General features: G+C 33.2%; 2 protein-coding genes across 2 annotated transcripts in view; one reads left to right on the top strand and one right to left on the bottom strand.

Annotated features, from left to right (window-relative positions):
- mah (mahogany) overlaps positions 1–27,838 on the top strand; it is a 353,681-nt gene that overhangs the window by 68,325 nt on the left and 257,518 nt on the right. The window lies entirely within an intron of this gene.
- On the bottom strand, positions 195–26,187 carry Cox10 (Cytochrome c oxidase assembly factor 10). Its single transcript, XM_067272352.1, has 7 exons — positions 26,165–26,187; positions 14,597–14,751; positions 11,596–12,151; positions 1,495–1,619; positions 1,351–1,421; positions 1,047–1,279; positions 195–714 (listed from the first exon to the last, which is right to left on the bottom strand). The coding sequence occupies exons 2-7, from the start codon at positions 14,693–14,695 to the stop codon at positions 317–319; spliced, it is 1,482 nt and encodes a 493-aa protein (XP_067128453.1). The 5' UTR covers positions 14,696–14,751; positions 26,165–26,187; the 3' UTR covers positions 195–316.

Here is a 27,838-nt window from a genome sequence, read left to right as displayed (position 1 = left end):
TCAATAATGCTGGCGAGGACCACGGAGATCTTGATGGTTCAACAATTGCACTTCCCGTCATATCCTCTGTTAATTTGTCCATGATTTTTCGCTGTGAGAATTTTTCAGATAAATTTATCTTTAAAAAAAATTAGTTAAAAATAAACCTATTAAAATATCTTTTCCTATACCATTATTATTAAATAAATAAAGTATTTTAATAAAATCCAAATATCTTTTAATCATTATTTAATATGTACATGAATATATACAATAAAAATTGTGAATCACTATTCCAACAGTTTCTTGCAACTAAAACAAAATATCCAAAAATCTCTTATCTTGCATCTTTTTCATCCTTTCTAACAAACTTTTTACTTATAAACATCAATAAAATTAAACCAGGTAAATGAATTAAACTTAATCGAAATAGTTTCCTCGAATGATTACTATCGGCTTCTTGATAAAACTTCCAAGAACTGTATACAAGATATAAATTTAGTGGTAATGAATCTACGGCAAAAGTCCAGGTGGTGAGATCAAAATATGGTGCCGCTAGGGAATACAATACTATTGCACAACTGTGGCGAAGGGCAGTTCGACGGCATAGATCCGGATTTGTTACGGACATCATGCGATATCCGGCACGTGAATAATCTTGTCTAAGATTCCAAGACAACGCATTAAAGTGAGGAAATTGCCAAGAGTAAAGGATTGCAGCCATTATAAGAGCACCTAAGGAAATATAGAAAAAAAATAATTTCTAAATTAAGATTAATGCATATAATAATATAATGATAAACAAATATTTTTCATATAATATTTAGGAAATACAGAAATATAGTTTTGCTCCATTTTTGGAAAAACAAATGCAATGGCAAACGTCCAAGGCTATAGCTAATATTTTTAGCTTAAGCTATAGAATAAACTATATACTTTAGTTTAATTGGCATTATAGGATTTAATGAGTAATCAATCATCTTTCAATAATTACTTTCTGATAAGAATATTTTTATCATTACAACAATTATCTATAAAATTAAAAAAAAAAAAAATAACTGTTTTACCTGGATCTATACTTCCAGTGCAAGCAGCCCATCCCATCACAGGTGGTATTGCTCCAACAATGGATCCTACCCAAGTATTAAGGATGCTGTATCTTTTCAAAGGTGTATATACTGATGTATAAAGAACTAAATTTATTGCACCAAGTGCTGCTGTCAACTCATTTATTCCGGAATAAAGAAGAAATAATCCACATATTGCACTGATTGTAGCAAATGATACAGCATGAAGAGGGCTATAAAAAAATTTACATAGTATATAAGAATTATATAATACACTAAGTTATACTTATATCTTTTAACAAACCTGATAAGACTTTTCACAAGGACTCTATGTTTTGTTCTAGCCATTTGTGAATCATATGGAATTTCAAGAAACTAAGAAAGAGAAATATTTTAATTTAAAGAACTGAAATAAAATTTTACATAATCTTAAATATTAATGACATACTTGATTTATTGCATTAGCAGCACAAGATGTTAATCCAGTTCCTATAATCATAATCGATGCTGTAGAAACATCTATTGGATTAGGTGCCATGATGTAACCAGCTAAAGTTGTTATAACCACTAAACCTAATAAGCATTAAAAGTTACCATATTTTAAAAACTGAATGAAAACAATAATTTCCATAAACAAAATAAATCATTGCATAATATTTTGAATTTTCATTCTTTTAAAATATGAGAAAATTAATCTAAAACACATTTTCCTTCTATTATTAAAATTATATTTCAAACCAAAATGTATATAGATTTGAATATAAGCATGAGAATGAGAACTAAAATCATTCAAATAATAATGGTATCTAATATAAATGAAAAATTTCAGCCTTTTTTGCATGGAGACAATAGACAATATCTATATTTATAACAAACTATAGTTGTCTATAGTACAGTTATTATTTTATAGTATATATCCATAGACATTAAGATATGACAGAATATAAATCTGATATCCATAATATATATATGTGAGATATGCAGAGGGTCAGGGGTTAACGCTCGCCGACCACTTACACTGCACGGGTTGGCAAAACCCGATCTCTTTGTCGTTTCGGATGGCTAGGAGGGCAAAAAGTGAGTGGGGAGGTCGTCGGTAAGTCAACAGGCGTCTTGGATTGACAGGAGACAGGTTAACAAATAAACCATTTATTGAATAACTAGTACAACATACAAGGTGATTACAAACTATTCTACGATACTATGCGGTTATATGCAAGTAGATATATAGCTCAACAAGCTCTAAACAAACGGGTGGCTATGAGCTAAGCCTATTGCCATTGCGGGAGAGAGAGTTTACAAAGGTCCTAACAAAATACCTCTTGGTGTGAGATTGGACGATATAATTCGATGAATGGCAGTCGCCGACGATGTGGAAGAGTTGCTGTAGGTCTTCTCCAACGGGACTTCGTTCCTGAGCATGGAGACAGACACAAGTACAATAATAACTTCTTATGCGAGCGCGCTACGTTTCTGGCGGCACGAGCTTTTATAGAGTTAGTGTGGGAAGCGGTCGGTTGTTGACGACGACTTGCGAATTCTTGACAGCTAAGTGTCAACTTTCCCACCTAACTGTTGATAGTTACTGGAGACCTCTGCTCCATTTCTCTGTGAGGAGGTTTTTTTCTACTGGCGATTGTTTACAAAATTCTTGAACAAAAAAATGAAAGTTTTCTTTCATTTACACAAATTTTCCCGCTAAAATCCGCAGTCTCACATATAATTTCACATAGAATAAAATTTAATCTCCTAAGTTTGACTCAAAATCCAAAATTAAGAGATTTGCATTCTGTTCTGTTAATTTCAATATAGGTGTTTCTGGGATGGAGAGTTTGGAAAACATTTGTATTTAAATATATGATGTAATAGATCCACAAAATAATTCTTTTACTTAAAAATTTTTAAATATTGATCGTTCATGTAATATCTAAATAATGAAGGTTTAATAATGTTCTACATATGATGATTATTTTAACAACTTATTAACATGTATATTATTAAGAAAAAAAATAACATTGGCATACACCTCTAATTAAATTGTCCACTGAATTCAATAGTCATTTTTTCACATTTATTAACTATTCTGTACAAGAAGCATTAATAAATATATTTCAATATATTTTCTATAAACTAACTATCTCTAAATCAAAACAAAACAAATGCATTTTAATCCTTCAACTTAACCAAAAATACTATCAAAATAAATAAGAATTAAGTTGAATTATCCAAATAAAGTGACTGGAAGGCAATTAATAAAATAGACCTACTTAAACTGAAATTTTATATTTCTGCTAATTTAATGCAAATAATTTATGTTGAAAATACTCAAAAACTTATAAACTATACAAGAAAGTATGATAAATTTAAATAAATTATCTGTTTAAGAATTGTAAAAAAACCATCAATAAATTTTTAGGTTATACGACCCTGACAAAAAAACCTCTGACAGAATATTATTTTAATCAATCTCTAGCTTATCCTTTAATGATATCAAACAGAAAAATTTTGTACACTTATAATTAATTTATATTAGTAAACTTTTATTATAACTGAAGATTTTACATAAAAAAATTTTCAGGTTGATAATATATAGAAAAAAGTTATGAGCAGTTGAAAACAGCACGTGTGTTCAAAAAAAACAAAAAAAAGCTTGGACAAAGCCATTTCTGACAAATAATACCTCAAACAGTACATTAAATGATCTATTCCTCAATGTGTAAATGAGCTGAAATGTGATACTTGCATATTTTTCTTATTAACATTAATGAGGTGTATTTGTTTAATGAAAATGGCACCTGGTATGACTAAGTGTTGATGTACATGAAATAATTACTTAATTATTTCATGTACTGTACATCAATGTAAAATCAATCAATCAATCCATCTTTATTTGTAATAGGTCTTGACCTGTTACAAGGGGAGTTATGTTCAACATTCATTAAATAAACAGTTATATAGTTACAAATTTTTTAACAAAATTATACAAGTTATAAATAGATTTCAACTTAGCCACATGAAAAAAATTATACATTTCTTTTTCCGAGGAGCACTCATTTAAAATATTTAAATCGAAACTTTGTCTTAGGTCTATTGCTTTTTCGCATCCACAGACCAGATGAAATTTAGAGAAGTTTTCTAAACACCTCGGACATACAATTTTAGAATAGATATAAATTTTGTTTTCAATCGTTATTACATCATTATTAAGGCGAAGCTGGACGAAGAACCTCTTAACACCAAAGGGGAGATTAAGCAACATATAATTACTAATATTAGGGTAGTCCAGTATTATATTATATAAATTTGGCATCTTTCGTGTCCGGATATCCTCCACATCAAGTATCAATGAATTCTCCAATACATTTCTAGTAAGCCGTTTAAATAAATCTTCACTAATCTCCGGAAGGTGTATAAACGGGCCCATCGAAAATCCAAAATTATTAATTACTCTAGTCAGGTGACTTACCCAGTTCTTTCTCGATTCTGTTCGTAATGATTTCCGATATAATTGGTTCAAAAGACTAAATAACAGCTGCCCACTGTCTCTCACCTTCATTAAAAATTTTACGCATCTCTTAACCAGCATTGACGTCATTCTGAATCTATTCAACTCTAATCTTAGTATACTTCCAGGAATTTTATAGTCCAGTAAAAATACTCTCCGTATGAACTTATTTTGGATCGCCTCTAACTTCTGATATTTTGGCAAACACCAAATTGGGGCTGCATAGCTTGTTGCATTTACAATTATTGAATTAAACAATTTAAATTGCGTTTGGGTGTTTTTTAATTTAATTTTTGAAAATAACATTCCTATACTTCCTATTAACTTATTTGCCTTGACCAGTGACATCTTGACTTGTTTTTCAAAGGACAACATAGGGGTTAAGATTACCCCTAAAAACTTTATTTCATTGACTATTTTTAATTCCTCTTTATTAATATAAAATGACATGTTCCTCTTTGAAAGCTTAGAACCATTTCTAAACACCATGATAGCCGATTTCTTCGGATTAATATTCAATTTTAATTTATTAAAATATAACATTGTTTGCTGAATTTTCCTCCGTAGAGCAGCAGCAGTGGGGGCGATTATCACAATATCATCTGCATAGACAATGGAGTGAACTATATTTTCTTCAATCAAGAATCCATCCTCTTCCCTTTCAAAACTGTTATTTAAATCAAAAGTATAAAAATTAAAGAGGTGGGGGGACCATGGGTCACCCTGTAACAGCCCACGATCTATCCTAAACGGCGCCCACTGCGTGTCATCTTGTCTAATAGTCGCTTCATAGCTTCCAAATAACAATCCTATCATTTCTACCATTAAAGTCTCCGCTTGATAGTATCGCATTTTATTTTGAAGGTTTTTAATATTTACTGCATCATATGCCTTCTCTATATCTAGGAATAAGGCGAAAACTTTCTGTCTCTTCTTATACAGCTGAATTTGTACAATGGCCATTAACACAAATAGAGCTAACTGAGTCCCACCTTTTTTGACAAAGGCAAACTGCGTGGGATTCCTAAGATTTTCTCTATCAATCCATGCAATAAACCTGGAAAGCAGCACTGATGTAAACAGCTTACGAAACGTCGGTAATAATGCAATGGGACGGTAATTGCCAGGTATTAACCTTTCCCCTTTCTTGTATAACATGAAGAATATTACTTTGTTCCAGTCAACTGGAACTACTACTCTTGAATAAAAGCCATTATATTGTCTTGCAAGATAACTAAGTATAGATACTGGTAAACTTTTTATTAATTTATTAGGAATATTATTTATACCTGGTGCTGATTTCACTTTAAGTTTCGCAACGCAACTTTGTAATTCCTGGACACTAAACACTTCTTCACTAGTTTTTACCTCAGTATAAGATTCTTCCACATAAACTTGATCCATTTTGTTACGATAATCGGCTGAGAACCCTTCAAAATACTGGAGCCAACTAGTGAACGGTACACAACTTGGCTCTCGTAAATAACCAATAGGTCGACGAAAATCATTTATGATATCCCAGAATACTTTCGAGTCCTTAGCTTCTATCAGCCTATCGTTAAGTTCGGATAAATATCTTTTCTTTTTTGCCTTCAAAAAATTCCTGTACCATCTTTTGTTCTGTACATATTTCTTCCAGGCTGCTTCTTGATTTGTTTTCCTAAACTGAGCTAAACTCTTTTGTTTCCTTATCTTGTAATAATAACATCTATTGTCATACCAAATCTGTTTAAATCTCCGTGGTTCACATCCCTGCCTATACTTTACACGACACGCATCTATTATCGCAATTAGATTCTCATAATTATCAATCGGTCTGTGGAGTGATTCTTGGACTAATATCTCCTCAAATTTTTTTGGCAAATCTTCTGACAATTTCTGTTTATCAAACCTTCTATTTCCAAACGATCCTGCTTCTTTATGTTTCTGTAGTTTGTTCTGGTAGAAATCCACTCTTTGACTATCTCCGGACAACAACAACTGTACTGGAAAATGATCTGAGTGATCAAGGTCAAGAATCGACAACTTTATACACCTACTAAGCAACTCCTCTGAACAAATGATGTAATCTATGACTGACTTGCCAGTGTGGCTTATAAACGTATATTCCGCTGGAATATCTCCGGTAAATCTCCCATTTAGCATAAAGAAATTATTTTCACGTGTAAAATTTAACAGTACTTCTCCATTATTGTTCGACACTCTATCCTTCGATATCCTCGCATTGACAATTCTCAAACTTTTTCCTTTATATATCGAATCCAGTTTGTCGCCTATATGTCCATTGAAATCTCCACCTAACACCCAAAGGTTGGAATATATTAACCATTGGTTGATTTTTTCTTGTATCTCTTCAATATGCCCTAGAGCAGCTGACGATGGGGATATACATACTAAAATGATTCCCAATCTCGCTTCTCCCCACAACAATTGTAGCCTCTGGTTTAATTCCACCAAGGCGAATATAAAACTGGAAGTAATATGTGTTTGCACTAGTTGACCAAATGATTTCTTAATTAATAGTAACAAACCCCCAGCTGGCCGACCAAATTTTTGTGGCTTTTGAGCATTACTATATAGAATCCAAAACTTATCTTCTAGGGGTCTCTTCCCTATCTTATTTATATCTGGTATCCAAGTCTCTGTGAATCCCATTACTTCATGCGATTGTAAAAACTGTTTAACAGGGTCTTTATAGATTTTTTTAAATAGACCTTGGATATTCCAAAAGCTTATGCTAATTTTGTTTAGGATAGCCTGACTATTCTCCTCTACTTGGTCTAGAGGAAACGGGTTTAATGAACTCTTCTGGTGGAGATTACAATTTTCCTTAATATTAGTCAGTTTCTTAACATCAAATTCCAACCTCTCCTGCTCACGCCTCTCTCTATCAACAGTCTGGCGACTCATAAAAAATATTTAATCTGAATTACTTCTTCCAAATTTAAATCATACGTAAAGATATTACCATCTTTTATGAAGTAATCGTCTCTAACCTTTATTTTATGTCCCTTTGCTTTTTCTTGACTTATCATTAAAGTTAATTTTTTCCTTCTGATCCTGGATCTCTTACATAGATCTGCTATAAATAGAAGCTTTCCCTTTCCTGTACCTGACAATTTTGACCTCTTTTTCCAAAACTCTCGCAAAATCGAGTTTCTCTCATAGATAGAACTTAATATAATTTTCACAATAGATTTATCATCTCCGCCTGACACTCTGACCAAACTATCAGGCAAACAGTCAGGTAATTCTAGTTCGTTCTTGTTTGAATCTCTCACTATCCCACTTTTAGTTATAGAAGGGGTTTCTACAATTTGATCTTGTTCACCCTGCATCAGATTCAATAACTCATCTCCTCTCTCTAATTCTTTCGCACTACCTTTCCGGGGTCTTCCACGCCTCTTACTTTGCATATCTGCACGATCAATCTCCTGAGGAGATCTAGCCAAAGGCCCAGGGTTAGACTCTATCCCCGCAATTTGCAATAAGCACCTTATTAAACTTATTCTTAAAATATTTGCGTATTCGTGAACTTTCTGATACACCATATTAAATTACTATCCACAATACTACGATAAAACGTCACTTCTAGCCTCGCATGAAAAATCACCAACACCGTCCACGACTCCCCCAATTCATATCAATGTAAAATGGGATGAGGCAAAAATCATTAAAATGATCCAATCTCCAACCACAGCATTAAAAATGGAAAAGATGGAAATACATAAAAGTAAAATAAAAAACCATTGCCTAAATGCCAAGGATGCTAATGTGTTTCCAACAGCATGGAAGTACTGTACTGTACATGATAGAAAAAAGTATGGGAATTAAAAGCCCTTAAAACTTGTAATAGTTATACTTATCATTGTATACAGTGGTTATTTATTTATTTATGCTATTTTATTTTATTTTTACTGTTATTTATTTATTGTATTTATTTATTTTTTCATACACACAATTGTTCCAAATCTTTAAATTTAAAATGAAACTTATTCAAAAAAACGTTTTGTTCCATTTTGGAACCATAATCTTAAGCCTGAGATGGCCTATAATACACAGGTTGAAAACATTTGAGAAATAAAATAATTTTATGCTCGGCAAAAATTCAGGTGTGTTGATATAATTAGTTACAGTTGCTGAAAGAAAGGTGGATAGTACATGAAATAATTATCATCCTCCATAGAGAGGGCAAATCCTTAAGAAAAACTGCAAAAGAATTAAAACTTGGTAATTCCACAGTATGGGGTATTGTTTCAAAATATTGGAAAACTGGTAAAATTCATCCAGAAAAATCCACTAGAAGGCCAGAAACAACGACTGACCACAAGCACCTTCATAAAATAATTTTGAAAACTTGAGGGGCATCACTCGGTGAAGTAGTGTTTGTTTAGTTAAGTTACGGCAATGCAACACTTGGATGATATGCCTAGGAGGAATGCCTTTCTGAGTCTTTTTAAGGGAAACTGGCCCCTATTTAGGCATTACAGACGTGAAGAAAACCCGGAAAACTCCACGTGGCCAGCCTGTCCGAATGAGGCATGAACCCACGATCAAACTCCCAGTGTTCAGAGAATGAAGACCGCTTGGCCACTGGCGGACCTGGTGAATTAGTGAACGAATGGAATAAAGACAGTGAAAGTTACAAAAGAAACTTGTCATATCCCAGACATGGGCAAATGCGGCTCTTTTTGACTTACATGCGGCTCTTGCTGAAAGTGTTAATTTCTGTTTTTTATTATTATTTTTACAATTTTATTTTTATAATTTTGTGAAAATATGTTTATCAAAAAAATTCAATATTTGTTTTATATTATATTTATATTATATAATAAAATCGCATGCCTTACCATACTATCTGCCAGGACAGTACAGAACTGCGACTCCAATACATTTTGCAAAACCTACATTTCGGCTCCCACTGAACTTTTGCTTGCCCACACGTCATATCCATTTATACAAACTTGGCTACAGCTTTTATCAGATAAGAAAATATTATTATTTTTAGTTAACAGTTATGATATGTGATTTCTTTTCTTAGACAATGGCAAATGTTTCACAAAAACACAAATAAAAAATCAATTGAAGTGGGCCAAAGAGCACCAATGCTGGACACAACAGCAATGAAAGCAGATTGTTTTTAGTGATGAGACGAAGTTTGAAGTCTGCATTGGAAGCAATAGGAAAAAAGTCATTAGAAAGCAAGAAGAGGCACTGTAAAAGAGGCATCTGCAGTGCACTGTAAAATTCGCAGCAAGTGTTACTGTTTGGGGTTGCATGTCAGCCCAAGGTGTGGGAGATTTGCATTTCATTGAGGAATCAGTAAATGCAGCAAAATACCAACAAATCCTTGAGGAAAACTTATTACCATCATTAGAAGAATTACAATAGATATTCTATTTTCCAGCAGGATGGTGCAAGATGCCATATAAAACCACCAAGGCTTATCTGGCCTAATATAATAAATATTAACACATTAAAATGGCCATCAAGCAGGCTCAACCTTTCCCTTCAGGAAAAAATGTAGAGTAGAATTAAAAAAAACATTGAGAAAATATCCTCAAGGAAGTGTGGATGGTTTAAAGGAAAAAGTCAAGCAAATCTGAGATGAAATTATTCCAAATGAATGCCTGACTCTTGTTGTTATGATAAATGATTGTATAAATGCTGTTATACAAGCCAAAGGTTATTACCATTGTACTGCCTGAGGTATTATTTGTCAGAAATGACTCCAAGCATTTTTTTGTTGCACATGCTTTTTTCAACTGCTCATAACATTTTTTCATGTATTATCAACATGAATAATTTTTATGTAAAATCCTCAGTTATAATAATACTTTACTAATATAAAATAATTACAGTAAGACCCCACTTAACGCTGATTCAATATAACACGGTCTGCTCAAAGCCTTAAAAAAGCTCAAAATTTATGCTGATTTAAATTATTGCAGCATTTCATTGATTCGTATATAATACGATTATTTACGAACACGAACCAATCAGAAAAAGGTGGAAAAAAGGTTCACTTTCTTTAAATCTATGTTTGTTTGGTGCAATTTTGGAAAAAATATAACATCGTGAATGCCATAGGCAATATCAGATTTGCTTGGCAAGAATTAACTGATAAATGCACGAACAAAGTGTAGAAGAAGTTATGGCTGAAGGTATTCAAGAATTCTCAACGAGAAGAGCCTATCTCTGTATCGATTAGGTTGACTTTGGTCAACCTAATCAATACAACAAGGACTAGGAGATGTAGACAAGCAGGATATTGAGGAGTTACTGCAGGTTTCTGGTGAGAGTCTTACCAACGACAACCTTTAAGAACTGGCAGAACAAAAAATTCACATAGAACTGGAAAATAGAAACATGAAGAACCCAAAAAATTTCTCTACAGATTTCCTTAGTAAAAGATTGATAATGATAACTGAAATCATCGATCAAATTGTAGCGAATGATCCAGATTTTAAAAGGAATGCAAAAGCAAAAACGAGGCCTTTTGGATGCGATCTTCTGCTACCAATATTTGCTTAAGGAAAGAAAAAAGTGACAAATGAAACTTTCCGACTTTATTGCAAAAAACAAGAATTTCAGAAAAGTCAGGACCTTCATCACAAAAAACAAACTTTACATTTCTGAGTGCATATGTTTATGTGTTATTTAACATATATTATTATACAAATTAATATAAAAATAACTTAAAATTAAAGTAAAATTTGTTTATTTTTGGTCGCGTGTTCCCCTATCCCTATTTCCCTATGTTAAAATGACCTCATTTAAGACTTTCGTTTAGCGCTTTGCTGTCTAGGAACACATCCTCCGCATTAAGTGGAGTCTTACTGTATAAGTATACAAAATTTTTCTGTTCAATATTATTGAAAGATATCTTAGAGATGGATTAAAATAACATGCTGTACAAAGTTTTTTTTGTATATGCAGATACAACACAAGATATGCTAAAAACTTAGTTCTTTCCAATATATTCATCTATAAAAATATTTACTAAAAATTATAGCATCTACAATTATTAATAATAAATTTTACCTGTTAAACGTATCTTTGATAATTTCATATAATAGTGAGGAAGCCGTTTCAAAGTCAATACTTGTTCCTGCCATTCTAGAACATTTGGATTTAAGGCATTAACAAGAGTTAACTTCCGTTTCAAATCATTCTTCTTTAATAAATTATCATATTCTAAAGAATAGGTATCTTCAGTTGTCGATAAAACACAACCATTATTTTGAAGGAAACTATTCTTTGATACTTTTTCTAAATCAATAATTTTCTTATGTTTTGAAATAAATATAAGAGGTTTTGAGTCAACACTATTAATTATATAGCTAAGTTCTTTATAAATATCTTTTCCTAAAGAAAATGTAATATTAGATTTCTTATTTATTGCTCTAGAATTATCAGATGTTTGCTTGCTTATTATAGGATTTTGCTTCTCAGTGGCAGTGTCTACAACAGAATCATTTTCTTCATGAACAAAGATTTCAGAAGGTTCATTTCCCAAAACTTCAGGAGATGACACTGTAACAGATGATACTAATTTGTTTTTTGTACTTGTAGCCAAATTGGGTATTTTAGCAGCATACTATAAGAAGACAAATAATAATAATTTTACAAGCTTGAATTTTTAATTAAATTAAATTTAAAAAAAATAAAATGTAAATTAATTCTATATATTTCAGATGTATGTGTTCTCATTTAATTTTTTAGTTATAAGTTGTTAACATATAAATAAAATATATTAGATATGTAACTAAATTATAATGTAACAAATTCATCTTTTTAATTGGAAAATGTCATTTTCCATCATAGAAACATCATAACACATACTGTAATAGTTACATATATGAAGCGTGCAATGCCATAAGGTTGTAAATGCCATTTTTCTCAAAATACGTTTTATTGAAGAAATGAATTTTAAATGCAATGTTTTTTCCTACAAAAAAACATTGTGGCGATAGTGGCACTCTAAGTGGCTATATTTCGAAGATGAATTTATGTGCAAGTCATAACGTTTTAAGTGCCAAAGTGCAAGCCACATGACTTTTGGCATGTAAAATATTACGGTTTACATTTACATCATTTTGTTGTTCCAATTTGTAACGCAGTGAGTTTTTTATCCAGAACTGGATAACTGAATGCCAGTTTATTAATAGTTAACCTGTATCACCTTATTATTTGATATTTCAAAATGATATTTGGACTTCCATTAATCTTTCAAATTTGAAGTTTTTAAATACATTTTAACTTTTATTACACTAAATTAATACCTTATTGTTTATATTTTCCTTTATTTATCATAATTATATTACAATTGATAAAGATCACAGCCCAGTTCAAGTACCAAAACTGTGGGCCCAACATTGTTGAAGCCAGGAAGCAGTCACTAATAGATTATTACTAGTTTTTAATGTTAAAATTGATATTGAATTCGTAAATTGTGTTTAATAATTTAAATGTAAGTTTTTGGTATTTAAAACTGTTTTTCAGCTGTAGAAACATTACTTTTATGATTGCAATTGGTTTTGCAATTTACAACTTTATGCCCTTGCACAATTTTGGCATTTACAACGTTATGGCTCTAACCCTGTTTTTAAACTTTTTTTGTTTCCTTACCATCATACTTAGGTGTTTGAAATTAAACCCAATGTTTTATTCCAAAGTGTAAATTGTTAAAATAATTTTTCTAGCATTTGATTAAAGTTTGTTCATTAGAAAAAGTGTTTTTTCTCTCTCCTGAAAAGTTTGTTTTTTGGCATTTACAACATTATGGCATTGCACGCTTCATATACAGGGTGGGCCAGCGAAAACGAAACGGCAGAGTGTTCGTGTTCGTCCAAGCAAAGCGCTCGGACAGGTCGATCTTTTGCTCGAGGGGACATCTTTTGCAATAAAGTTTTTGCGATTCTGAATACAACAGACAACAAAAAATTTTAAAAACTCATTTATTTTGTATTAACTAAACAAACATTTATTTCGAAAAAAAATGTTTGTTTAGTTAATATTCAGAATCGCAAAAACTTTATTGCAAAAGATGTCCCCTCGAGCAAAAGATCGACCTGTCCGAGCGCTTTGCTTGGACGAACACGAACACTCTGCCGTTTCGTTTTCGCTGGCCCACCCTGTATATGTGTGTGTCAGTTTATTTTTGAATTTTAAATTTGTTATAAAAACTCAATAAATTAAATGAGTATAATTTTACAACTTTCTCTCTTTCAACGGTTATTTATTAACCATATTATTCTTAACATATTAAATATTAGTCTTTAACATATAGTAAGATATATTCATATATAAGCATAAGGAAATTATCTGAAAAACATGAAAGTTGCATTCTTATAAATGTAATCTAATTAATGAATTAATGAAACTTTTATAACATGCCTTTAACAAATAATTGTTCAGCTATGTGACTGCAGTAAATATGTAAAAATGCAATTTTTATGTACAGTAGAGAGTCATTAATCGGAACCCCAGTAATTGGAACCCCAGTAATCAGAACGATTTTCAGTCGGACTGTGTTGTGCCAAATTGAACGTTTTTGATACTAGATTTACTTCTAAAGTATAATTTTCATGTTTTTATATTCTTCAATATATTTATTTTGTTTGTACAAAATGAAGAAATAACTTTTAATGATATGATAGCCTTGATTATTATTATAAAAATTTTCGTTAGGCTTAAAATCGACGAAAATTCAACACAAAGCGACACGCAACGGAGAAAAATTTGAACATCGGACAGGTTAATGTATTTTTTCGTACATAATCGGTAATCGGAACAAATCACTAATCCGAACAACCCCAGTCCCCAATTGATTCCGATTAACAACTCTCTACTGTACTGTACTACAAACATTGATGATTAAGAAATAAAAGAATGTATAAGAGGTATTTCTACAATAAGTAATTCTTGGCAAACAAAACATTTACCCTAAGTTCATATACTTTCCAATTCAGCTGGAATATGGTCATTAGTACAATTATCTTATTAAAATCATATGAATAAAAGTGTTAAAACTTTTACTTACATTTTGAATCTTAATATATGACAAAAATTTTAAATACATAAAGCTTCCCTTTCTTTTCAAAATGGTGAAGCTTCTCAAAGGCACAGTAATGTAAAGCATGATATATAAATTCTTGAAATCTGTTGTTAAAATTTTCTCCCATATTTTAAATATACCTGTTGAAAAATGTATATTTTAAACTACTTGTTATATAGTCTATAATTACTATATATAATTTAAAATTGAATTTTTATGAAAACATATTTTTTAGGTAGTTTGCTATATAAATTTAAAAATAAGTACAGTAATACCTCAACTTACGCAATTTTCAAATCTCGTCGATTCGTCTTTTGTTTGAGCGCCATGCAACTCTTGATTACTCACTCCTCCCACACTATTGTTCAACTTACATGTTTGGACGTGTCGCACGGAATCGACACAGCTACAATTTATTTTGTGTTATTTTATTTCTGTGTTTGTTATATCTACAGAGACTTGAAAGACTCTACTAGGTCATCCAAACGAAGTAGAACTGATTCTTCTGCATCAAACAAGAAAAGAAAAACTTTATCTTTGGAATGTAAGGTTAACATTATTAAAAACTTCGATACAAAAATGAAAATATGTGAATTGACAAAGAAGTTTGATCTACCGGAATCGACAATCAGAACAACTATAAAAGGTAAAGAAAAAATTCTCGAAGCTGTGAAAACTTGACAGAAGGCCTCAGTTCAATTGAAAAGGGGTTACAAACTTTAGAAAATATAGACTCCAACGAAGAGCACATTCCTTCTACAAAACGAGAAATAAAAAAATGATTAGCATGCTACGAGGAAATTTTGCGGGAGAAAAAAATCTTTTAGCCGTCAGACGAATTTGTTAGATTTTATGAAGCCTTCTACATCAAAATAACTTCAGTTTACGATTTTAATAATATAATTTGTTATACATATGTATTATCTAAAATTTAATTAAACATTTTTTTCTAAATTATTGTTTTCTTTAGTCTCTGGCCCCAATTAAAAATAATTTGTATGTATTTATATGCGAAATTATACCCTGGCTTACGCGGTTATCGCTCGGTCCCACCTATTGCATAAGTTCGGGGTATTACTGTATTCTTTAAATATAGCAAACTACCTAAAAATATGTAAAAATGTTATAATATTTACAGAGCTATTTACACTGGTGTTCAAAATTAAGAGAATTTGCACATTTTGTTGAATTTCTGGAAAACTAATGGATGCATTTTAATGAAATTTGGTGTGGATACATAACAAAAGTATTTAACTCTACGCAGACTACACAATAGTTACGGTATGCACTCATGGTCGTCAGTAAGGCTCGTCGGCACAGGAATGTCCGAAACCTATATTGCAAGATCAAACATAAAATGACTCTAATACGGGGTATGCTCACCTCTCACATCACTATGTCATACTGGAAATGAGGCAGCTTATAAGTTCCTATGGCAGCTGGTCCCATTTCCTCAGCAATGCACTTTTCAACTCCTAAGTAGTTCTTGTCCTCCAAAGAGAATCTCAGACATATTCAATACGATTTAGGTCTGGAGACTTGGTTGGCCAATCTATCTGGCAAATATCCTTACTTTCAAGATAATTGTCGACCAGATGACCGTTATGTGAACAAGCATTGTCATCCATAAAAATGAACTGAGGGTCAACTGCACCCCTGAAAACTTGAACATAAGGCTGTAAGGTCTCATCTGTATATCTCTCCGCAGTCAGGGAGCCTGTGTCCAACATAATGCCTGCTCAGGTCATGACACCTCCACTGCAATTGCTGTCCCTTTCTCGGATGTTGGAAGAAAGGAATTGAGTCCCAGATTCTCTCCGGACAAAGGTGCATCGAGAATCTGTGTCCAGGTGGAATCACAACTTGTCCGTAAAGAGAACTGTACCCTCTGAAGTCTGGTCTAAGGTTATTGCTGTCTGCACCATGCTAAATGCACTCTCTTGTATGCTGAAGTGAGCAGGACAAACAGTGTCTTCTGGCATAAAGCCCTCTCTCACAAAGCTTCTGGGAAACAGTAACCCTTGAAACTCAGGTTCCAGTGGCAACATGCAGCTCACGATAGCTACGAAACTGTGGCGCCTGGCTGAAAGTGCCAAATAACGATCTTCATTAGCTGTCACAACTCTCAGACGACCTTGCCTAGGCATTCTCAATACGGTCCTTAAACTGTTTCCACAAATTGCAGACGACACCAGACATTACATTAAGCTCTGTTGCAACCTGCACTTGCCCTGCCTCCAATCTATCCATTGTTCTCTTCCGTCATCAAGACCCATTTTACCCGATTGCTTATGATACCGAACCAACTCTTGCAAGAAAAACAACGAATGTCACCAAGAAGTACAAGCAAAGTAATTGCAGACAAAGCCATCACACGTGCTTTTCATGCCCTCCACCATTGAGGTTCTGCCTGCATCCACACATAAGCTTATATATTTAACACTAAAAATTTACATTCTTATTCGGTGACATAATTTGTACTTTCCGTTCATTACTTTTTGTCAAAATTGACAAAATGTGCAAATTCTCTTAATTTTGAACACCAGTGTATATATCATTTTAATTATTTCGACATTATATGTGCACTCTTTTATCATTTTAATTTGTAAAATAGAATTTATATATACATAGACTTATTTAAAATAATATAATAATAAATTTAACAGTACAGGTATATGTACTTCAGATTTTGTATTTCTAAGGCATTCTCAGAAAATTTCTTATGATAAGTACCAAACAGAACATATTGAACAGCACATATTCAAATTAACTATTGGTGATGTAACAAAATGGCAATCCTTTGTAAACTGAAAGTACTTATTAATGTACAAGAAACTTCTCAAATAATATTTATTAATTCTATAAAATATCAAACATATAGTGTTAAATGTAAATGAATCTATATATATATAATCGAGATTGGGTTGATGATGATGATGATGATGATGATGATGATGATGATGATGATGATAACAACAACAACAAAACAACAACAGAACATGCACAAATAAAGCAAAGATTAATTAAAGAATACCAAACTAGGTTAAATGCTATTCTCAGAAGAGAGTTAAATACAAAACACACAGTTAAAGCAATAAACACATATATGTCATCCTAGTACTTACATACTCTTTTGGAGTTATACATTGGACTCACACAGATCTCAAGCAACTCCAAAGGAAAACAAGAACAACACTTACTAAGCATAAACAACATCACCCTAAATCCCATAGAAAGACTAACCCTTTCACGTAAACATGGTGGATGTGGCCTGATTGACATAATTAACCTTCACTACAAACAAATTCAGTCACTGCGAGAGTTTTTCCACAGAAAACAAGAAACATCACAGTTACAATTTTACGTGGTCGGCATTATTTACATCTAATAAAATTTAAAAGTAAATACGACTTAATCAAAGATGAAATCTCTGTATTCTGTTTTTTCTTTTTGCCGTTTACACCATCCGTAGTCCTTTAGCACTTCACAAAATCTCAAAGACGACCTTTCCTTTGAGGTTACTGCCTCTGCAGAAAAATGTAAAACCAGGTAAAACGTCATCTGGTGTTAAAACCACAATCACAAAATTACAGTATTATGAGCAAATGTAATTTTGTGATTGTGGTTTTAACACCAGATGACGTTTTACCTGGTTTTACATTTTTCTGCAGAAGCAGTAGCCTCAAAGGAAACGTCATCTCCAAGATTTTGTGAAGCACTAAAGAACTACGAATGGTGTAAACGGCAAAAAGACAAGACAGAATACAAAGATTTCATCTTTGATTAAGTCGTATTTACTTTTAAATTTTATTAGATCACAGTTACATAAAGCAGTAACTCTAGCAGACTCAAATAACACACCATTAAATTTACACTCACAACATATGGACACGACACAACATATAAAAAGCATAGACACCATTAAGCAATCATGGACTCAAAAGGCACTCCATGGCAAGCATCCTTACAACCTGGCCCAGGATTTTGTTGACAAAACTGCGTCAAACAGCTAGTTAGTTTGGGGATGCCTCTTTGGGGAGACGGAAGGATTCATGATTGCCATACAGGATCAGGCCATAAATACTAAAAACTGCAGAAAACACATACTCAAAGATACAACACTCACAAATGACACATGCAGAAAATGTCACATCATGCCAGAAACTGTACAACACATCACTTCTGGTTGCAAGCTCTTGGCACAGACAGATCATTTACATAGACACAATCAAGTAGCAAATATAATACACCAAGGACTTGCAAAGAAACACAAATTATTAGACATTCACAAACCATACTACAAGTATATTCCACAGACAATATTGGAAAACAACATGCACAAAATGTACTACGACAGAGCCATAATCACAGATAAAACAATTTATCACAACAGACCAGACATCACACTCATTGACAAACACAATAAAATCACATACATTATAGACATAGCCATTCCAAACACTCATAATGTACAAAACACATTCACTGGAAAAATCAGCAAGTACATAGAACTCGCCCAGGAAATAAGGTATGTGTGGAGGATGGATAGAGTGCTTATTGTACCTGTCGTTCTCTCCTGTACAGGTGTGATAGCACACACACTACACAAAAGCCTGGGAACATTACATTTGAATAGAAATACATATATCACACTACAGATGGCCACAATATTGAATACATGCCATATTGTTAGGAAATTCCTGAATACTGACACTGACACACTTATTTAATTTTAGTTTTGTTTTGGTTGCTATGCCTTGACTCTGGTCCAGCATAGCAACCAAAACAATAGTAGTACACAGCCACACAGTGTCAACTGAGTATAACCCACTACACCCAACATAATAATAATAATAATAGCCCCCCAAAACCCTATTCTATGTCTGTGTCAAACATCAGACCACGTGGGGGGCGGGCAATGCATAATAGTGATTCTTATGCGGCTAACAGGGTAAAGGTAATCCAACAATATGGAGACTAGTAATAATATTGAACATATAGGGCCACTGCCTGGGGGTGATCGCCAGGGCACGTTTGGAGCTGACGCTGGATGTGACAGCATGCAAGCCGTCAGTGGCTCTCTGCTGAGCAGGCGGGCAAGAGTTGGGGGGACCTGAAGAGATTACAGCCGATCAACGAAGAGGAGAGGGAGCAAATGACGCTCTGCAGAGTAGGGCTTTGTCCACAGACACTGCTGGCTCATCAGCAATGACCAAGAGTAATACACTAAGTAAAGATAGAAGATGCAAGTGGTCAACAGAAGAACTAGAAGAACTTATGTTCTGTTATTTTAAAGCAAGATCAGAAGGACCCGGATATATGAGCAGATTGGACACACTTTTTATTAACAGGAACCCTAACAACCCTAAATTCCATAAATTTAATGGAAATACTTTGTCAACTCAAGCTTGCAAAATAATTAAACAGAATGTAGCATCACAAGAACTACTTAACCGTATACAAACACAAGCAGAAGAAATTACACCTACAGAACTGATTACAACAGTGATTGCGGAACCTGAGAATGCTCGAACAACTACAGTGCACGACAACCTGTATGATATACAACCCATACCAGATTATGTAGAAAATATAGACCAGCGGACATGAAACATTGCAGTAGATGAGGATCAAGAACCTATAGTCTTGCAATTCCTTCGAATACTGGCTGAAACGAAAGAAATCTCATTTGAGGAACGGTTACTTCTACCTAAAGCAAAAATAAATAGACGTTTCATAGAAAATCTAAATATCCTCAACAAATATCTACCTAATTTATTAATTACTAATAACAGTCTGCATGAAATAAATGATATAATATATGCAACTGCTAAAACTTTAATAGAAAGCAATAATCAAACGCCATACATATCTACAGTGACTATAAAATCAAAATGTGTCCCAGTTTGGAAAAAAAGAATACAAACTAAAATAGATAATTTTAGGAAAGAACTAGCACAACTAGTGGAGAGAAAAAGAGAAATTGACACACATAGAATAAGAAAAATTAGGAAAAATCTCTATATAAAATACAATATCCAAACTGAAAATGATCAGAATAATATAATAGAAACTATCAAACAAAAAGTCAAAGCTCTAGCAGGAAGAATTAAAAGATATGATGAAATGAACACAAAAAAGGAACAGAACAGACTTTTTAAAGAAAACGAGCATAGGTTGTACAGAAGTTTGGGAAGCAACACTACTAAGAATATCAAAATACAAAGTAAAGAAAAAGTAGAAGAATTCTGGACATCAGTGTTATCTAATCCTAAACAATATAATAAAAAAACAAATTGGATTAAAGGAATAGAAACAGCATCAAGTGAGGTTAAAGCAGTAGAAGTAGAAGAGATTACAGAAGACCAAGTAAAATTTGCTATACAAAAATTAATGAACTGGAAATTACAGGGAATAGACAAAATTCAAAATTACTACATTAAGTATTTGACTAGCGTTCACAAATACTTTGCTGTATTATTTACAAATATAGTCTCAGGAACAGAGATGTTAGAAGATTAGTTCACTACAGGCAGTGGTGATATTCAGCGGGTTCGCACAGGTTCGGCCGAACCCGTTGTTAAAATTTTCAGTTTTCCAAACCTTGTTAAACACACTGAACATTTCTCAGTGGTTTTGTTTTTTTTTTAAAAAATATATTAAAATATACGTATTATACCCTGTAATACTACTAAACTAGAGCCTTATACCCCGCTTGCACGGAGCATTTCAATCTAGATTGTGAGCAAGGTCGGGGACTATGTCTTGGTGCGATCTCTTTCGACCATTTCAATCTCGACCAGAACGAGGTTTAATCGCGATCGATTCAAGAGAGTTCTTGAAACTAGATCCAGTCATAAGAGAGATCCCACAATCTCACGCGCGCGAGATAATACAAGATGGCTGTGGAACACGTGTCGGGCTATGGACAGCGAAATAAAAAGAATATCGTATTTCGAGAGATGATGGAATCTGTCTATTATCAGCAGTGCCATTCGGGGTGAAAAATTTCTCTGCAAAAAAAAAAGAAAAGAAAAAAAAAGTCGACAGCACTAATATACTATTGTTACCTGGTCTTCGCCCAGGACTTGTTATGTTCCAAATATGCCACTGATTATTAGATATATCACAAGAAAAGGTATTGTATTTATTTCTAGCCAAAACTTCCATTTCGTTTGTCGGTGATTGTCAGGGAAAAATTTTCTGCTAGCGAACCCTTTGTTAACTATTTCGAATATCACCACTGACTACAGGTAAAGTCATACTTATACCCAAAAATGAAAACTTTGAAGAACCAAATAACTGGAGGCCTATAGCGTCGTGCCTGCCAAGTATGTACAAATTACTTACCGCCATACTAGCTAATGTACTGTACTTTATGGCCACTGCCATGAGAATGGCATAATAGCAGAAGAACAATGATGATGTCATCATAGAGCCAGGGGTTGTAAAGATCACTTAATGGTCAATAAAGCAATATTGGAGGATGCACACCAATCTCAAAGAAATCTGAGTATGGCATGGATAGACTACCAAAAAGCCTACGATAGTATATTGCACGAATGGCTCCTTAAAATTCTTGATATCTATAACTGCCCATCTATTGTTAAAAGATTCCTTCAAATGACTATGCCTACATGGGGAGTGATCATGACTGCACGTGGCTCCCAAGATTCAATCACTACTCAACCGATCTACATAAGACAAGGGATATTCCAGGGCGATTCTCTCTTTCCACTCTTGTTCTGCTTGGCTATAAATCCGCTTTCATTCATACTACTAAAACTTTAATAGAAAGTATGAAGGAAAAGGCTATAAACTGAAAAATAGTATCTGGGTTAATCATGTTTTATATATGGATGGCCTTAAGGTTTATGCAAATAGTAGAAATAACCTAAAAGTATTATTGGATAGCATCGAGATTTTTACAAGTGATATAGGGATGGCGTTTGGACTGGATAAATGCAAAGTAATAATTGCGGGACGCAGAAGCAGTGCAGTTGGAGAAGGACATATACTACTGAATGGAGAAACTTTTGACCAACTTGCAATAGGTGATAGATACAAATATTTAGGAGTGCATGAATCAGGAAAAATAGAGCATATTATTATTAAGGAACAGATAACAAAAGAATACTTTAGAAGGATTAAAAAACTTTTAAACACACACCTTAACTCACGTTATCTAATAAAAGGTATAAATACGTATGCTATCCCAGTCTTACTTTACTCATTCGGTATAATCAACTATAAAAATAGTGACCTAAAGAAAATAGATGTTAAAACTCGAAAGCTACTAGCAATTAAAAAAGCACATCAGCAAAAAGCAAAAGTAGAAAGGTTGTATTTGCCAGTAAACCAGGGAGAAACAGGACCATTAAATATAGAGTACATGTATAAAGCACAAATAGTTAAATACAACCAATACCTAAAAGAGGATCATCTGATTAAAGTAATAGTAAAGCATGATATAGGTAGGGATAAATAATAAAAGAAGCACAAGAGATAGAAGGTGAATTACATCTACCACGAGGAAATACACATACAGATGAAGAAATTAAAACATCAATAATAAAACGGCATAATGATGTATGGAGAAGCAAACAATTACACAGTCAATTCCCTAAAAGGGTACTGGATCAGGGCAATATAGACAGAGAGCTTGCATTTGAATGGATTAAAATACAACAAATAGCCCCAAGAGTTGAATCATTAATATTTGCTATTCAGGACCAGGCTGTAATGACACGACAATATCAACGTGACATATTAAAGGAACCACTAGATGGGAAATGTCGCCTTTGTACAACCAAAGACGAGACCACACAGCACATTATATCAGGATGTGAAAAATTGGCGGGGACTTGTTACGTAAAACGTCATAATAACCTTGTCCAGTACGTCTACTGGTGCCTGGCCCAAAAACATAAAATAGAAGTTCCTAACCAATGGTGGAAGGTAAAATTAATCCAGCCGCAAGTTAAAGAAAATGGTACGGCCAAGATCTTATGGGAAATGCCTGTCCAAACTGATGTCATTGTATCTCACAATAGACCAAATTTAATTTATGTTGATAAAAATTGCAATAAAACATTCTTAATAGGTGTAACTGTACCATCAGATTACAACATTGGTGCTAAAGAAATTGAAAAATTAAGTAAATATCATCTTTTGAAATTTGAAGTTAGCTGTCTATGGAATACACAGACGACTGTCATCCCAATAGTAATAGGAGCAACAGGAAATAGTAGCAAAAACATAAAGAAATACATAGATCAATTAGAATCCAACATTGACATCAGCATTCTTCAGAAACAGGCAGCCATACACACATCCCTTATACTCAGTAGAGTGCTTGATAATACTATCTTTTTGGTCAACACACCAGATCCACTCAAGCATAATATGCAGCAATACCAAGACACACAGCAATTATCAGATATGCATCATTCATCAGTTAATCTGGAGTTACCCAATACAACTGTTGAGACTAGTACACAATGCTCATCTGGAAACCTTTTAAGAAGAGGGAGGAGAAGAGGAACTACTTGCACTTAAAGTGCATCTAATGCAGTAAAGGGGTGGAAACAGATACCTTCTTTCCTGTGGGTTACGAGACAAGGTATTTTTTACTCCGATGTAAATCATGTCGAAATAAAATAATAATAATAATAAGCCACAGAGCCCAAACGGTTAGGAGTTGAAAGTTGAAATTTGGTACACAGTTAAGATATGTCTTGAGAACATACACTAAGAAGGGATTTTTCGAAATTCCCCTCATGGGGAGAGGGAGAGGATTAAGGCTTATCCTAAAGAACTCAGCTTCTACTGTACTAATTCTATATGCAATTTTTTATTTTTAACTGCATTTTAGTAGGGTATCAAGTGGGGACGAAAGAAGTGTCCTTAACAACAAAAGTGTTAACAACAGAAGTGTTAAGAGAAAGCGGCGTGCAAGATTTACAGGAGCAGATGCAGTTTTTTGTGTTTTTGCAGAAAATCAAACATATTTTTAGACCCATCTAAAAATTCTCTAATTAGTCTGGAAACAGGGGAACCTAATTCTTGCATTCTGAGAAAACGGGCAAGATTGGCTATACGGCAGAAACTCGGTTAACAAACGCCACGCCTAACAATCAAATCCGTTAACAAATTTTTATTTTGCAATAATTTCGTCTCGGATAACGGACAAAATTCGGATAACGAACATAACGGTTTTTCGTGTCAAATTTTAGTTGCCGTCGGGCACGAACAAGTTAAGCATCACTTTTCCGAGCGTTTGCGATAAACTTTTTTCAGTTTTGCAATTTATATATTTCAACAATACGGCATCCAAGAAAGAGAAAAGTGACCGTGGCAATAAAAACGACAATCCCCTATCGCATTCGAGAAAAATTTCGATTAAAAGAGTAAGACAATCAACTTTAGATCAATTTCTCGTTCCTCACCAAAAGAGACCTCGACTCAAAGAATCTCCCGACGAAGTGCCACCCGTTATTTTTTTGGAGCAGGATTCCCCTTCTAAGCATTAAGCTCCGTACATCTCCACTCCTCTGCCACCGACTACAACAAACAAAGGTATGTACAGTGCTATTTTATTAAATAAAGTTTACACGTTTGTTGCCGTGAGGATACAGATACTACATTTTCCTACATTTTCATCAAAGAAAACCCTACTTTATTTTACAAATAAAATCATAAAAATTTCGGAGGCAAGAACGGATAAATTATATTCCCATTAATTTCTACGGGAAAAATCGCTTCGGTTAACGAACGGAGTCGCGGAACGAATCGAGTTCGTCGACAGAGGTTCCGCCGTAACGCAATAATCTCGATCTCCGCGCATCGTTACGTCTCGCCCGAGCAACGCCGGGCCTACCTGCCAGTCGATACGATAATTATATTTTCCATTAACGACTCTTTTAATAAGATAGTTTTAATAAAAACAATTACTTTTTTTACTTTTTTATCATATAAATGTTGAATTACTTTAAAAATTGGAAAAAAAACTGTTACATTTATTTTATTGTTTTCAACATATGCCAAGTTTATAATTTTCAAGTGATATTTTCAAACAGGTCTAAAAATAATACCATAAAACTCCGTAGCAATATCGTATGTATATATACAGGGTGGCAAAAAGTTATATAATTATATATTTTTTCACAAGTCAGCAATTTGCAAGTATACCAAAGCATTCAAAGAGTTGTATTAAACAGAAGAATTTTAGCAGCTTTCATAAGTACTAATGTATTTGAATAAAGCAACAATTTAAGCTTTAGAATGGTTAACACTTTTGAGCCACCATGCGTATGTACCGGTGCATAGGTATGTAAACACATGTACTTGCTTGCATGTAGTGTCTTTACATAATATGGTATAATGTAGTATCTCGTACCGGTATATTATATAATGTAAGTAACCATGTCTATTTTCTTTCTGAACCAAATAGTCTATCATATTAAAATTCAGAAGTAATAATAATTTAAAACAATTTTTAAGTAAAATATTTCGGTATAATTTGTTAAATTAAAGATGGACAATTAATTTTACCACAACTTCCATCTCCACCACCGGTTTTTCTCCTTCTAAGTGCCCGATGACGTAGTAACTTCCAAAGTATTTCGCCCAAATATTTTTAAATAATAAATTAAGAGCCAATCTGAAATTTTATATAAAATAATAATAATAATTCTGTGATTATTATCTTATAATTTATATTTAACCTAACGGTGCAACTTGCATTGTAGATGGTCGTGATTTCCATTACGTCATCCCGTTCGGGATTACAATAGATTTTTTAAAAAATTATTAAGATGTAAAAAAGTTTCTGAATATTTGAGGCGGAGCGTTAGCGAGGCCTCTTCTATGCGAATTACAAAAATTGTCTTCGATTTCGATTAAATTTCGCCGTTTTCCATTAATTGCGACACGGAATCCAAAAACGTAATAAAAGAATGAAGTTCCGTGACTTCGTTTTGGAGATTCAGTAAGGTGAAAGCGACGATATCCGCGCTCCTAACCAAAAATAGGTTCGAAAAACGAATAAGCCGAGCGAATAGTAATGATATATACTGAACATTTTCTTTTATAAGAAAAAATTAATAAATTTAGAAACCATAGAGGCGTCTTGATCTTCGATGTTTCTCACATGCCCGTGACGAAAGGAGGAAAAGTTTGCGTATATTTTAATCGCTTTAAAACTTTATACCTATTCCGTTTAATTGTTAAATGTCAATATGTAATTGCCTGGAAGGTAAGAAAAGTTCTTCCTATCGATAATTATGTATACGGTAGAAGGCAATTATGTTTTGTTTCGTACTGTACTGTAACTTGTGGTAGATTGGAGGTAAACTGTAATCACGAACAAAACGTTGTCGTGTTTACTATTTCTATAGTGGCGATGAAATACAAAAACATTTGAAATTCAAATAGTTTTTAAACCCGCAACATTAAGCTTTTTGTCATCTTATAAAAATTATAAACATTATAAGTTTTTAAATTAAAAATAAAGTATCGTAACAGATGGCGTGACACACGCAGTTTTAAATGTTGCCGGGAAAGTTAAGCAATTCGTTGCTGAAATTTTTAAGTAACGTGCCAGGGTTTAAAACTTTACATCAGCCACCCTGGGTGCAGAATGTATAGGAATGTTCCTCTTCAGTACAAGTTTGACAGCCTTCTTCATTTGCTCTGCTGTTGTAGCACCTATTTTACAGGGTTTACCACGTGCTCGTACCATCCGGTCTCTTCTTTAGTTGATGAACTGCGAGATGGAAATGCGAGATGGTCATAACAATAAATTTAAAATGTTTTGATGAAATTACTTCAAACAGTTCTCGGATTTTCTGGAATTATTGAAATTTTACCACTTAAGATATTAATTACTTTGCTAGCTGTGTCAGTGTTCCAAGGATTCAAAATATCTGACAAATATTTTTTCAATGACTAATTCTTTTAGTTACACAATGAGACATCTCCTTGTGTACATTTAATGATGTTTTACTGTATATCACAGACACATATTCTTAAAAAAGTGATATATGTCTAATCCTGTAACACTGAGGAAGAATTTTCACCAGTGGCAAGACAGCTAAATAATCATGTTTTTACTGATATATCCAGTGGTGATATTCGAAATAGTTAACAAAGGGTTCGCTAGCAGAAAATTTTTCCCTGACAATCACCGACAAACGAAATGGAAGTTTTTTGACTAGAAATAAATAC

The sequence above is a fragment of the Centruroides vittatus genome, unplaced genomic scaffold (genome assembly GCF_030686945.1).
Source record: "Centruroides vittatus isolate TY-2023 unplaced genomic scaffold, ASM3068694v2 contig_436, whole genome shotgun sequence".
Taxonomy (NCBI): Eukaryota; Metazoa; Arthropoda; class Arachnida; order Scorpiones; family Buthidae; genus Centruroides; species Centruroides vittatus.
The sequence above is the reverse complement of the archived record's forward strand: the minus strand, read 5'-3'. Positions and strand labels throughout refer to the sequence as shown.